The sequence below is a fragment of the Monodelphis domestica genome, chromosome 2 (assembly GCF_027887165.1).
Source record: "Monodelphis domestica isolate mMonDom1 chromosome 2, mMonDom1.pri, whole genome shotgun sequence".
Lineage (NCBI taxonomy): Eukaryota > Metazoa > Chordata > Mammalia > Didelphimorphia > Didelphidae > Monodelphis > Monodelphis domestica.
Window position 1 is genome coordinate 376,734,485 of NC_077228.1, and position 15,292 is coordinate 376,749,776.

Consider the following 15,292-nt stretch of genomic DNA (forward strand, 5'->3'; position numbering starts at 1 on the left):
CACATACATACACACGTATTTTAAACAGTTACATTATATAAATTCACACCTCTTACATTTTGTCATCCAATTATATTTTTTTCTATGAAAATGATTATTATTTAAACAATTTTTAATGTATTAATTGCTAATTAAAAATGAAATCTTTTGTAAATAAAACAACACTTAACTGCTATCTGGTAGTTTCCTGACTAATCTTCAACGATTGACAACAACTGTTTTGACGGAAGTAGCTACATGCTGCAATGGATAGAGTGGCATGCTTGGAGTCAGAAAGATCTGAGTTCAAATGTGACTTCATACACTTTCTGGCTTGTGACCTTGGACAAGTTATTTAACCCTATTCAATTTAATTTTCTCCTCTGTAAAAACAGCTGGAGAAGGAAATGACAAATCACTCTAGTATCTTTGACAAGAAAACCATAAATGGTATCATGAAGAGTCAGACACAACTGAACAGATTTTACTAGATTTAGGTTTTAGTCTTACCCTGCCAATAACCAATCTGCACTCTTTGGGCAAGCCACTTAACAGAACTTCAGTGATTTTATCTATAAAATTGAATTTGGACTAAATGTTCTTTGAGATCTCTTCCATCTCTGATATTTTTTATACCTATCCATAATCCTGGTTCTATCTGCAAGGATCCTAGATTTAGAGGTCAAAGGAAAACCAGAATCATCTAGTTTTACCCCCTTGTTTTACAGAAAGGGGAATTGGGACCTAGCAACATGAAATGCCTTGCTTGAGGCCACACAGTAAGTAACAGAGATGGGATTTTAACAAAAGTCCATGACTCTACATCTAGCATTCTTTCCACAACTGAACCTTTTCTTAGAAGTTTTTTTGTGGACTTGCAAAAACTATGGTCCCACCACATTATTAGCTAGCTGGTCCTCAGTTCTTACACAATTTACCTTCTCATGTATAAGGTTCCAAGTGTTCTGTTTTTGCTTCCTTTTCCCCTTTTAGTAAAAGAAAGAGGGGAAATCACAACTCCCAAGTCTGTGCAAAAATCCCTAAATGATCTTTTTCTAATTCCTACCTAACCCCAGCTTTCTGAACATTGATGCCAGACTCTGGTATAAAATCCTAATTTGCAGCCTGTGCCCAAGATTAGCCATTAACCTTCCCAGCAGGCTCTTAGCATGTTTCCAAGTCGCTTCTTTTTTTTTTTTTTTTAAAGAAGGTTGGGTCTTTTTGCATTCTGAACTTAACTTTGTAAAAACCTATTTGAGCAGTCAGTAAATAGGTTTCAAAAATAAATAGTTATATTACTTACTTGTAAAGACTATTGCTAGAAATCACTTTCCTTTCTTTAAAGAGTAAAACATCTTATGTCTAATCTTTGTGTAATGAATGAATAAGTTTGTGAAAAGAATGTTCAGAACTCGGTGTAGATGACAAAAAGTGTAGATGTCACTTAAGTAGCATTTGTGCTTCTTTGCAGTCTTTGACCCGATTGTGTATTGTGTTGATTTCTGTCACTGTCGAACTTTACAGTACCTGTCAATGGAAGTTCCTTCATTATTAGAGGGAAAATGAAGTGATATATGCAAAAGTGTTTTTAATGACATGCTAATTTTTTTAACTAGCAATAGAGCTGACATAATAGTAAGTAGTCTAAACTTAACTCCCCCCAGACTGAGTGCCATACCCACCCTGCCCAGTGACCCTGTGCCTGGTGTGCCTCATCACCCTTCCCCCTTTAACCTCATACAGGGGAGGGGAAAAAGTACTCCCATTGGGCTGCTGGGTGGAGGGGTGGGAGATGTGAAAAAATGGTGGAGAGGGGAAGGGTAGCAGCTCTGCCTGAGTCCTTTTGCCTTTCTAGCAACAAACTGGGATGGGGGGCAGGGAGGCGACTGCATGCCCACAGAGAGGACTCTGTGTGCTATCTTTGGCATCCATTCCATTAGGTTTGCCATCACTGGGACAATTGCAACTGCCTTCTATTTGGTATCTTTGCTTATAATCTCTCCTTTTCCTACTTTATCCACCACATGGGCATCAAACTGATATTCCTAAAACCAGATATGAACATGTCACTTTCCCCTCTCCTAACCTAAAAACTGCCATCTTTAGCATAAAAAATAAAATTTTCACAATATAGTTTCCGCATGTCTTCCTAGTCAACTTCTTATAACTCCCATTCATATATTCCGTGCTAACAAAATTGGCCTATTAGCTATTCCAGAGTGTGCAAGTAGGAAATGATTCAAAGATGGTTGTCCACATCTTCTTCCTTTACCTCTTAGAATTCAATCCTTCCTCACCTTTACCTTGGGATCTCTGGCTTCCTTTAAGACACAGATCAGATTAAGAGAGGGTGGATCAGTGGCTTGAGAGCCAGACCCAGAGACAGGAGGTCCTGGGCTCAAATTTGACCTCAGACACTTCCTAGTTGTGTGACAATGTGCAAGTTATTTGGGGGAAGCTGGGTAGCTCAGTGGATTGAGAGCCAGGCCTAGAGACGGGAGGTCATGGGTTCAAAACTGGCCTCAGACACTTCCCAGCTGTGTGACCCTTGGCAAGTCACTTAACCCCCATTGCCTAGCCCTTACCATCTTTCTGCCTTGGAGCCAATACACAGTATTGACCCCAAGATGGAAAGTAAGGGTTTAAAAAAAAAAAAAGACACAGATCAGGTACCATTTCCTATACAAGATCCTTTTCTGATCTCATGTTTAACAAAATGACTATGTGTTATTTTGTAGGTATATTGTATTAATTTAAATAGGCATGTGCTGTTTCTACCTCCCCACCCCAGTAGAATACAAGTTCTTTGAGGAAAAAACAAACATCCCCCCCCCCCCCCCCCCCCCCCCCCCCCGCCACACACACCTATGCTATTAAAAGTATATTATGTAAAGCTCAGGAAGTAATCCTTCCTCTGAAGTGAATGAGACTCTTCTATAACCAGGGAAGCAATGTAGTATAGTGGAATGGATACTTGATAGAGAATCAAAAGACTTGAATTTCAGTTCTGATTTTGACCTTTACTATCTATGGCATTCATTTCTCAATTTATTCATATATATAAAATGAGGGAGAATCCAGATGTCCTCTAAGATCCCTCCTATTTAAAAATGTATGATTCTTTGTTCCTAAGCTGAATCAGAGTATGGCATTTCATCCAATTTGAATCACCAATATGAATAAAAAGAAAAAATGCCCTCTTCATTATTCTTGATAATAGATAACTTCCTTCTGGGACTGAGAAGAAACTACCTATGAGCAAGGTAAAGCCTCTTTTGTGTTTTTAGAACACAGTGACCATCTCTCTATACATGCCTTCCCCTAGGGCTTAATCTTAGCCCAATACCCAAGGGTTTCCCATAACATGCAGGTTGATCCAATTATATTGATTGACCAGTAAGTTCTGAGACAGACATAGGAACAGTCTCAAGAAAATGTAGACAAAAAGAGGAAGAGATAAAGTCAAAGAGACAGACAAACAGAAAGACATTTTTTGCCATGAGGGACCTCATTCTACTTTTTAAAAAAATATTGTTCATTTCATTAAATATTTCCCAATTACATGTAAAAGTATTTTCAACAATTATTTTTAAAAATTTTGTATTCCAAATTCTCTCTTTCCCCCAGTACTACTCCCCAGCTGGAGAAGTCAACCATTTTGATTTACATTATACATGTGAGATCATGCCAAACATATTTTTATATTAATCATATTATCAAACACAAACAAAACCAAGCCATAAAAATAAAGTTTAAATATGATATCAGTAGTACAATTAAAAATAAGGGATTTGAAAAATAAAATTATTTATATCATAGCTGATGTTTTATTATTAAATTGCTTTATTGATTGTGTTAGTTAAATTTAGAGAAAGTAGTTTTCCCCAAGAAGTTCTTTCTAGTCCTTTCCTCAAAAGAAAAGATCTGGTTGTCATGTGCTGTGTGATGCAAGTGAAATAAGGAGTTTGGAAGTTTAATTGGTGGGGGAGGGGGGCAGATTTTGCCTTGGTAGTAGCTTCCATCTTCACTGCTTCCATAACTCAAATATGTTCCTGCTAGAAAACCCCACAAGTTTTACCATGCAATGAGGCTGATTTTAGCTGGGTGGGGAAAAAAAGTAAGATTCCTTAGCTGTTATTTTTATACTACTTACTATTATGTCAGATGTATTGCTAGTTTTTAATAAAAATTAATATCATTAAAAATACTGCATTTAAGGCAATTATACCCTAGTTAATAAGACAAAACTAATGCATATGAAACTAGAGAATGATTAAGTGCTTGACTATGTGCCATCAACTTTGTAAGTGCAATATTTTGCAGATTTCAGGGACATAAACCTTCAGAGTGAGCAAGAAGTAACTTAATAGAGTTAATTGCCAATTATTCTAAGGAATTGCAAGTCTCTAAGAGGTTCACCATCACTGGTTTAGGAGGTAGATGATGAGACTTTGTAGAGGTTGTGTGAATGAAAAGGAAGAGGCTGATAGGAGAGATATAGAGGTAAACTAGACAATTCTAAGTCACTGATTGTTGGGTATGAAGAAGAAGGAAAAGAGAAACAAAGAAGACTCAACTCTTCTTGCTCTTCCTTTTCTCTCTTACCCTCCCCCCCCAATCTTATTGTAGATTCTACATATTCAATGGGGGTGAATTAGGTCCTCAGATCTTTTACATTTGTACCCTACCAACCCTCATTCATCTTTTTTACTTGTTTGTGTAAGTAATGCCCTTTTTTGAATTTTATCCTGTTTTTGTAAAACCTTTCTTTGCAATTGGTCTGTTTTATACTTTATCTTTTGTCTCCCAGAATATTAATAACCCTTTTGTATTTCATGTCATTTATATATCAGATTGTAAATTGAAGAAAGGAACAGACTAGGGATTCTTTTTGCAGATATTGGTTGGACCATATTCCTACTAAGCTCCCTTTCTAATTTTTAATTCAGTGTTTTGAGAATATTAGCAGGCAACTACTCTGTATCCTCACTCTCTGTTCAGATTGGGTTCTTCGGAAACAAGACTATTATTTCTCAACCTTATCAGTGAGAATATAAGTGAGACATGGTCAGAAGACTTAATGAAAAAAAGTAGAATACTTCTCTAGCTTCCCCTCTATCTCTGTAGGATATCCTATCACAGAAGGAAATTAAATTGGTCTATGTTGATTATACTTCAAGGAAACTGTTGAATATGTTTTGTGATTGCCCCAGAGACTGGTGAATTTCCAGGATTGTTTTCACATCACTCATCTTTCTACTATCTCATATCAGTTCTTAATCTGACACTTCCCTTGTACCCTTGGGGACCATCTTCCTGTTGATTGGAGAGGGTGTTTGGTGTACATTGGAGAGCTCCTTCCATTTCTATTAAAGGAGAGATCACCAGACTTCTCATCCTTTCCCACTCTGTTGCAGGACTTCATCATGCCCTTTCAATGAGTATCTTCCGTCTACCCCTACCTGCTTCTCTTTATGTATTGCCTTCCTCCATTAGATTGTGAACTCTTTGAAGGTAGGGACTATTTTTTTGCTCTTATTTATAGCGCCAGCACTTAGCACAATGCTTAATGCAAAGGAGATATGCTTAATAAATGTTTATTGATTTATACCTGTTTTATTGATCTTAGCCAAAAGGTTGAGGAGTAACATGTGTCTTTTCTCTTTGTTTGATCTTTTACAAGAGAAGGGACCTATTCCTAGCTTACAATTCCTTAGAATAATTGGCAGTTAACTCTATTATGCCACTTCTTGCTCACTCTGAAGGTTTATCTCTCTGAAATCTGCATAATTTTGCATTTATAAAGTTGATGGCACATAGTTAAGCACTTAATCATTCTTTAGTTGTTTCATATACATTAGTTTTGTCCTCTTAACCAGAGTATAATTGACTTGAATGCTGGGACTTTCTTGTATTTCTTCATAGTTTTCAATAGAATTTAAGGCACAGTAGATGATGTTTTGGGATTTATTATAATTTGTTTTATCCACTATGCAAAGACATTGGCAAATAGTGTATGAGATAAAGAGAAAAATCTAGAACTAACTTGTATTTTCCTTATATCATGAATAGCTATAAAATAGAGGGAAACATTTATATAAGTTCATAGAATAATAGGGAAAAAATAGTAATTGGAACATACTATAATTTGAAGGTGTTGCTTAATGAGATTTGGTTTCAGCAACTTGAGCTATCCAAGATTTCCTAGTCTTTAGCTTTTACTATTTCTGACAATTAACACTGATTAAGCAACTGTCCAAAGATACCCAGTACTATCTTGGGTATCCTACCTTTAAGTGCTGACAGTTTCTCATATGAGAGATGTGACAACTTGACTTAGTGGATTGAGCCCTGGGCATGGAACTCAAGAAAACCTGAGTTCAAAGCTGGCCTTAGACACTTGCTAGCAGTGTAATCCTGGGCAAGTAGCTTTAATCTCTGCCTCAATTTCCTCAACTGTACAAAGGGGGTAATAAATAGCACATATATCTCAGCTTTGTTGTGAGGATAAAATAAAGTAATAATTGTAAAGTACTTAGCAAAATGCCTGGCACATAATAAGCACTATATAAATGTTAGCTGCTATTGTTGTTATTATTGTGATTATTATAATAAATGTATAGAAATAGATAGACCTACTATATATAAATATAGTTAAAATTTATCTTACCCAACACTGCCAGAATACACAACTCTGCAACATGGCCTGTATGACCTCCAGAACCACATCTCCAACTGCTTATTGGACATTTCAAATTGGATGTCCCATAGACATCTACACTCCTCTGCTACTCTTTTTGTTTTAAATCCTCACCTTATGTCTTAAAAGCCAATACTAAAAAATAAATAATGAAAAAAATTTTAAAGTCAATACTAAGTATTGGCTCTAAGGCAGAAGAGTGGTAAGGACTAGGCAATGGGTGTTAGGTGACTTGCCCAGGGTCACACAGCTGGGATGTATCTGAGGTCAGATTTGAACCCAGGATATATGGTCTGTAAACCTGGTTCTCAATCCACTGAGCCACCTAGCTGTCCCTTCCCTATTACTCTTGAAGATAGTCCCATCCTCACAGTCCTTCAGGCTCATAACCTATTATCATCCTTGACTCTGCACCTTCTCTCACTCTGTCCATATTCAGTCTGTTGCCAAGGCTTGTTGATTTCACCTTTGCAACATCTCTCTGCAATCCAGTGATACCAGTCTCCTTTTTCCTCACTTGAGTCATCTCAGTTCTGAGCATTTTCTCTGGCTGTCCCTCATTCCTAAAATGTTCTTTGTTCTCATCTCCACTCCTTGGCTCCTCTGGCTTTCATATCAAGACCCATTTTAAAATCCCTCTTTCTACAGGAAGCCTTTCCTAGCACTTTAATTCTGTGCCTTCTCTCTGTTTATCTTGTATATAACCTTTTAGTTCCTAGGTGTTTGCATCTTGTCTTCCCCATTAGATTGTGAACTCCTCAAAAGCAGGGACTGCCTTTTATTTATTTATTTTTTGCATGTTCCCAACACTTAGCTGGCACAAAGTAGGTGCTTAATAAATACTTATTGACTGACTGACTGCATAAGGCAGGTGAGTGTTCTATAGTGAGAGTATTTTAATCTATGTGTTGTTTTACAGATATTATTAAATGAATAGTTATGATGAGTAGATATGCATGTGGAAGGTACATAAATATTTATTGAATTGGATGTGTTAATAGGCTTTTCTCTGTTCAGTTTTTATACTTGTTTTTGTGATGGGTATTAGAATATTGGGAGATGAGACAGCATTTTACTTTACTGGTGCCACACTTTCAGCTATTTCTCAATCCAGAGTCTCAGAGTTCTGAATTCTAAAGATTCTCATGTCCCACAAATTTTTAAATTCACATAGGGAAAAAAATAAAATCCAAACTAAAAACTATTTCCAGATGCCCAGGACACTGAAGCATTTCATTTAAACAAACAGGTTTATTCTTAAATTCCTCGTCGAGGGTGACAATCAGTTGCCGTTTAAATATAATTTGTTTGACAACCCATCATGTTTTCTTAAGGTAGGAATTTACCTGTAAAATTGGATCACTACTGGAAGATACTTTCCAAAGTTTATGAAGTAGAGCAGGTGAAAAATCAACCACTAATAGGGATAATTACTTTTCAAACAGCAATTTGGCAGGTATTCTTAGTCACATCAAAAGAATGAATGGCAATTCGGTCCATTGCCAACAATGAAGAATGCCTATTAAAAACTTAAGAGAATACATACTGTGAGTACTCCCAGAGGTAGATTAACATATTGAATAGAGTTAGGATTCAAATTCCCAATAAATTCTCTGAACACATAAAATTATATCCCACATGACCTGCTTTAGATATTTAGGACTTATTTGGGACCCATATCCTCTGAAATGGTAATAAATCTCATTTGTTCATTGAAAATAGTTCAGTCCTGGGTACCAATAGCGGCAGTTGCCACAGATCTTTTGTCCAGAATTTTAACTTAAATATATTTTGCATAAGAATTATTTAAGAAATATTTTAAATAAACTGATTAGTTGGACATCTTTTTTTTAAACCCTTACCTTCTCCTTTAGAATTAAAACTAAGTATTGACTCCCAGGCAGAAGAATGGTGAGTGCTAGGCAATTGGGGTTCAGAGATTTGCTCAGAGTCCTATAACTAGGAAGTGGCTGAGGTCAAATTTGAACCCAGGACCTCTCATCTCCAGGCCTGGTTTACTATCCACTGAACCACAAATTTGCCCCTATTGGTAACACAAACCATAACATATGAACACACTGATATAAAAATCTTATCCTCCTGCTCTCTACTTCCACTGATCCTTCTTATATCTACCCAGTTTCACTAACTCTAGTGTTTTCTGTTTCACCAGACATTTTATCCAACCTTTACCTGCTGCTGTTGACTGCTAGTCTTTAGTCTCCCATATTGTGCTGAAATAGAAAAAAAGCACAGAAAATGCTGATTTCAATACTAACTCTTTTACTTACTGTGTGACCTTTGGACCAGTCACTTTTTTGTGTGTCTTTTAAGGCTTCAGTTTCCTTATCTGGAAAATGAGGGGTTTGAACTAAATGAATCACTGAGGTTGATTCTATCTCTAATTCTGTGCTTTTGTAATCTTCTAGGCATGATTTTTGTCCAGATAATATTTTCCCCTTCTTATACATCAAGCTGCTTACTAAGTCAGATTGCTGATTAACTCCTACCTTGCCTTTATGTTCCATTAACAGGCTAATGGCATTTTGTATGTCCTGTATGGCCCTATGTGACTAGTGGACAATTAAAATTTCTTAGAGCATTTATTAACTGCCAAGTAATGGAGATACAAATATGATCAAATAAGACTATCCTTTTTCTTAAGGAGCTTTAATTTTAAGAAGACAAACAAAGCTGAATTGGAAAAAGGAGAGAGAAAAGGCTATCTGTAGGGAGAACCCAGTTCTAGATTAGAAAGTGAACTTGATGTTAATTATTTAACACCTTTATATAACTTTAGGATGATGGTTAATATAAATCACAAGACAGAAGAAAGAAAAATCAGTTTGATTAATGATTCCTACCCTCAAGAAATTTATGATTCAGTTGTGGAAAATTATTCTAGCACAGAAATTAAAGTAACAATATAAGTTACAATTGTCAGGATAGAAGGATTTCATGTCATAAAGTGATTAATTGCCAAACATATAATAGAAATTAGTGTGAGAGATCACTTGGAGAGGAAAGTAGTCAGTGAAAATGCAGAGGAGGTAGAAACTGGGTCTGAAGGGGTGGTTAGGGTTTAGAAAACTAGATTGTAAGGGAGTGAGTGTCTGAGCAAAACCATAGAGGCTAAAAAGTGCAAACATGTTTATCATGTAAATCAGTTTGGCTGGAGGCTAGTGAAAACACAGGAGGATAGGGATAGTTAGTTTAGGAATTTGGACTTTATTCTGCAGGCAGAAAAGAATAATCCATTATTTTGAGGGAGAGATTACCATGATAAAAATGATATTTTTGTTTACTTATTTATATTTATATACCTCCCAAAATAGTTGATTGGCTTGTTAACAGAAAGGAGGATGGCATTCCCTTTCAACTCTGACAGTTAGGTACTAACATTTGCTAGGGTTTTATTGTCTCTCTGTGGTCAACTTAGTTATATTGCTCTAGTCATTTTGTATGTTCTTTTAATTTGTTCAAAATGTTTATTCTGGGAATATTGATCCCAGTGGCATTATGAATAATAAATTGAACATGGGAAGGAACATAAAGACTGGCCTTTATATTTATTTATTATACAGTATTTTAGGAAAGGATAGTTAAAGATTTGGGGTGGTGACGGTATGAATGGAAAGACACTGCCTCTACCACCATCAGTGGGAATGAAAAAATGTAAGAGAGATTTGGGACTGGATGTGGTGGCTAGTATATGCCTTGAATTCTGGTAGGGTAAAGGAAGTAATTCCAAGTTTGGCACATATATGATGAGCCCCTAGGAAGGTTTCCAAGTTTTCTAGAGTAATGATGCAGTCCAGGTCAGAAAAATGGAGTTGCATAAAGCTTCTGTGCTAGTCAGTATTAGGATTAAGTCCATGAGTAACTGCTGCATTTTTTAGCCTGGGTGAATTAGGAAAGGAGAGAGAGAAAAGAGAGAATGAGAACATAGAGAGAGAAAAGGAGAGGGAAAGGAGAGAGAGAAAAAAAGGGAGGGAAAGAGAAAAGGAAGGAAAGAGGGAAAAGAGATTATGACATTATGTGTACAGAGTGACTGATTGGATGTGGGGGAGGAGAAGACTGACAGGAAGAAGTCAAAGGTGATTCAAAAATAGCAGGTAAACCAAGTGGTGATGGTCAGTGGGTAGCTAGAAATGTAAATATGGAGCTTAGAAGAAAGGGATAAGCTTTATGAGAGAAATGTTTGATTTTAGATATATTGCCTGAAGGGACAGAAAGATAATTACAGAGAGGTGAAGAATTTCAGGACCCAGAAGAGATATCATCCTGTATTCCTTCTACTACCATATGGAAACAGCAGCCAGAGGGGAAATATGTTCCATAGATAGCCAGAGTTTGAGGCCAAAGGCTTGGTGTGGTAAAACAAGTGAGTCTAATTGTGTGAAACATCTATTTCTTGATAATCTCATGATACTTTAATGATTTCAGAAGTGTTTAGGACCAGAAAGCAAGAATATATTTAGGGGATTTGTTGCTAGAATGTTTGAGAGGTAGTGAAATAATAACGATATCTCACATTTATATATTGTGTTGGGGTTTATGAAACACAATTCTGGTAGCAGATAGTCTAAATATTACTATGCCCACATTATAGATGAGAAAACTGGAGCTCAGGAGCACTTAGTATGTAACAGTGCTAAGATTCACACCCAGTTCTATTTCCATGGCCAACGTTATTTCCACAACATCCTATTGCACCACTGTTAGTGTTGGAGAAAATAGTTGCAGATAGACAGAAAAGATGACCAGTTTTTCATCAGAGACCAGCCCTGAAACAAATGCATTATGGTAATAATTTAGCAGGAAATAGAGAAGTTCTCCTTTTAACTTATTAGTTGTATGACTTTGGGGCAAGCCACTTAATTTCTCATGGCTTAACAATGAAATCTTTTTCACACAATATAAATTGTTCTTTTAACATAATTTCATTATTCTTTGGATTGAAAGGACTGAACTTAACTATAAGATAGGAGACAGCTAAAGTCTTGATGCCAATGGACATGATAAAAAGTGTACCAGACCACACTCCTATTTAATTCAACCCATCTAGACCTAATCAAGACTAGGATGATTTCTTGTCAGATGAAACTACTCAATAGGGTATTAAGTTTTAGAAACCCATGTTATGTAAAAGGTTTGCTAAATGGTTTTCTTTTTTGTCAAGCAGTTTAGTAGTTGGATTGTTCTGAAAAATGCCCAGAGAAACATGGTAATAACTCACATTTGTGTAACACTTCAAGGTCTATGAAAGACATATCATGTATTTCTAATTCCATGAAGGACAATTTTTTTCCATATCCAAGTAACCAGAAAGGTATTTTTCCAATTCTTCCCATGAATGAATCCCAAAGATGTAAAGTAGTAAAAATTAAATCAGTAATCCCACAGGTAGGAAGATTTAGGGAGAGAGAGGTGAACTTTCTACCTTAGAAGAGCCAGCTTGCTAATTGTTCATTTTGTGCTATATGGGTCTTTAAGTCCTTCCTAGAGGAAGCCCAAGCACCTAAGACTGTATTGCAACAGAACAAGGGTTCTGTGAGGTCCTGGGAAATAAGTTTATCATTTCTATCATTAGTAACTATATTGGGAAAAAGTGGAGGCTCCGAGATGGTTAGGTACCACTTTTTGGGATGGGTGGGAATGGGAATGAGAGAGAAAGTGGAGGTTTTCAAGATGTCTTATTTATTTATTTATTTATTTGTTTAATTATTTATAAACCCCTACCTTATTTCTTGAAATCAATATGAAGTATAGGTTTCAAGGCAGAAGAGTGATAAGGGCTAGGCAATTGAGATTAAGTGACTTGCTGAGGGTCACACAGGTAGGAAGAGTCTGAAGCCTGGGTTTAAATCCAGGACCTCCTATCTCTAGGCCTGGCTCTCTATCCACTGAGCCACCTAGCTGCCTTTTTTTTTTTAATTGATTTTTTTCCCCTACATAGACTAGATTTCCTCTTGTAGCTGTCCCTTTACCCTCCCTAGAGAACCATCTCATATAATAGAGAATATTTTTAAAAAGGTAAAGGAAAAACCTTAAAACCCTGCCCTGCCCTTACAAAGTGGTTGAGGGGGGTTTCTTTTCATAGATCTCCTTTGGGGCCAAACTTGATCTTTATAATTTTGTAAAATTCAATTAGGACATATATTTCTAACAATGAGTTGGTTAAGCTCCTTGAGGTCGCTGTCTTTTGTATCCTCAGGGTTTAGCACAGTGCCTATATTTTCTCTAGTAGAATTTAGGCTACCTTAGGAGAGGTACCTGTTCATTTTTGCCCCTGTGTTCCTAGGGCCTAACATAGTGTATGTTAGTGCATGTAGCAGGCACTTACATTCTTGTACTGAATTAGATTTGTCCTTCGAGGGAAGGGGCTGCCAGAGGAGACAGTGGGCTCCTTTTTCTTTTCCTTTTCCTTTTCCTTGTGGGAAGTGCAGTGGCTATTCATCTCCCACTAATAATTCGTGTGTGAGCTTTGATCCAGTCAGATTCTAGCCTGGAACAATTTTCCTTTCTTAGGCAACCTGGTGGCCCCAGGGGCCCACGGTGTCATTCTGCGGACCTAGTGCAAGACACACGATTGACTTAGATCAGGATAGCTCAAAACTGCTGAACTCAAGAGATCCCCCAACCCCAGCCTCACTGGTGGCAGAGATGATAGATCTGGGCCCCCACACTCAGCCTCTCTCAGGACTTTTATGCTGAGGTTCCTTTCCAATACTGAGGTCCTCTGAGTCACATTTTGGGAGAGAATTCATGAGCATGCCTGTCTCTTTTTTCAGGTTTTGATATCATGCAAGTCATTTTTCACATGTATGTTTATTGAAAAACCAACAGAATAAGAATAGTTAACATTTAGAAAGTACTTATTATGTGCCAGGCACTATGCTAAGCACCTGACAATTATAATCTCATTTGATAAAATCACCCTGGGAGGTAAGTGCTATTATTATTCCTATTTTACAGGAGGGGAAACTGAGGAAAACAGAGGTTAAGAGAATTGCCTGGGGTTGAAAAGCTAGTAAATGTCTGAGGTCAGATGTGAACTCAGCTTTTCATAACTCCAGGCCCTGCCTTCTATCCAGTGTGCCACCCAGTTACCCAGAAATAATTGCATTTGAGGGAGCTTGAACATGCAATATAAACCAAGAGCATGTGCAATGCTAAAACCAGGGAGGCTTTCCTGACTATATTAACCGTTTGGTTTTTTTTTTTTTAACCTACAGATGAATCATGTAAAAGAGAAATTTGCCGAACAACCAAAAAAAGAAATCGTCCTCACGTGCATTGGGATCACTTCAGGAGTTGGACGATTGCTCTTTGGCAGAATTGCAGACTTTGTGCCTGGTGTTAAAAAGGTTTACTTACAGGTATCCGATTTGTCTATCACTCTTTGTAACAAAATTATCTGCATTGGTTAATATTTAATAAAATGTTATTTTGTTTTCATATCACATAAAAATGGGAAGTAGCATACAGAAACATAGTTTCTTTGTAAAACATGCATCGTTTTTTTTCACCCCCACAGGCAAATCAGCTTAGAAGTTAGAGGCCAAACAATGTGTTCTCCCTTTCTCCCAGCTCTGGACACCTCAGAAACAAAATGCTTTCTTTGCTTGTTGATTTTTCAGGGAAGGGTAGTTTGTATGTGGTTCCTGTGTCTTTTTTTTTTTTAACCCTAACCTTCAGTCTTAGAACCGGTGCCGAGTATCAGTTCCAAGGCAGAAGAGCTATGAGGGGTAGGCAATTGGAGTTAAATGACTTGCTCAGGGTCACACATCTAGGAAGTGTCTAGTAAAAGAGGTAAGATTTGAATCCGGGATCTTTTGTCTCTAGGCCTGGCTCTCTATCTACTGGCCTTGTGATAGTTCCATGTGATCTTGTGAGCTGCCTCCAGGCATGTTATCTGTCAGTTGAGATCTCAATTCCTGGCCACTACTGGTGTTTGTTCCAGGGTAGTTCCCTTGAATTCATTCAGCTTTGGGCGTTTTCCCTTGAAAGCACACCTGTTTGTTTAATTGATCTTTCATTTCGTTCTTGAATCACAAACATCTCCATGTTCCCAGGGAGACAGAAAGGAGGGCTTTAGACCCCCCCCTCCCAGCCCCGCACACTCCTATCACTTGTGTGACGCAGACAAGTGGCTTTGGCTTCCTGCTCTGTTTTCCTCGATGACTGACTCTCTGGGAATCAGAGTGCTCCTGCAGTGACTGTTGTATGAGTGTTCTCCTTCTGAGAGGGAGGGGCCATTATTCTCTCCACTTTGCAGATGAGGAAACTGAGTCTGAAAAAGATTTTGTGATTCATCCAGGTGTCTGAGTTAGCCTTTGAATTCAGTTCTTCCTGACTTCCTGATTTTATTGTAACGTGAAGTTCAAAAGATACTGTAATCATGTGTAAACCTTAAAGTGCCATTATTGGCATATGTAGTGTCCATTAACCAAAGGGGACTGCAAGCCTGGAAACAAGTCCTCTCTTTGAATATCAAGGGAGACCTCTCCTGGCCATCTGCAGCAGCGCATGCACTCGATATTTGTGGAGAGCATTACTTCCTCCCTGGCTTAGAATTGTGCCCATTCTGAGGGGGTTAGAATGTCTTTG

The 15,292-nt window shown here is 37.4% G+C and overlaps 1 protein-coding gene across 1 annotated transcript in view; it reads left to right on the forward strand.

Annotated features, from left to right (window-relative positions):
- The window catches only part of SLC16A10 (solute carrier family 16 member 10), a 131,801-nt gene that overhangs the window by 83,600 nt on the left and 32,909 nt on the right, over nt 1–15,292 (forward strand). Inside the window, exon 4 of the mRNA XM_001379078.3 lies at nt 13,918–14,061. Coding sequence (XP_001379115.3) covers nt 13,918–14,061 — 144 coding nt within the window. The remainder of the gene's footprint in view (nt 1–13,917; nt 14,062–15,292) is intronic.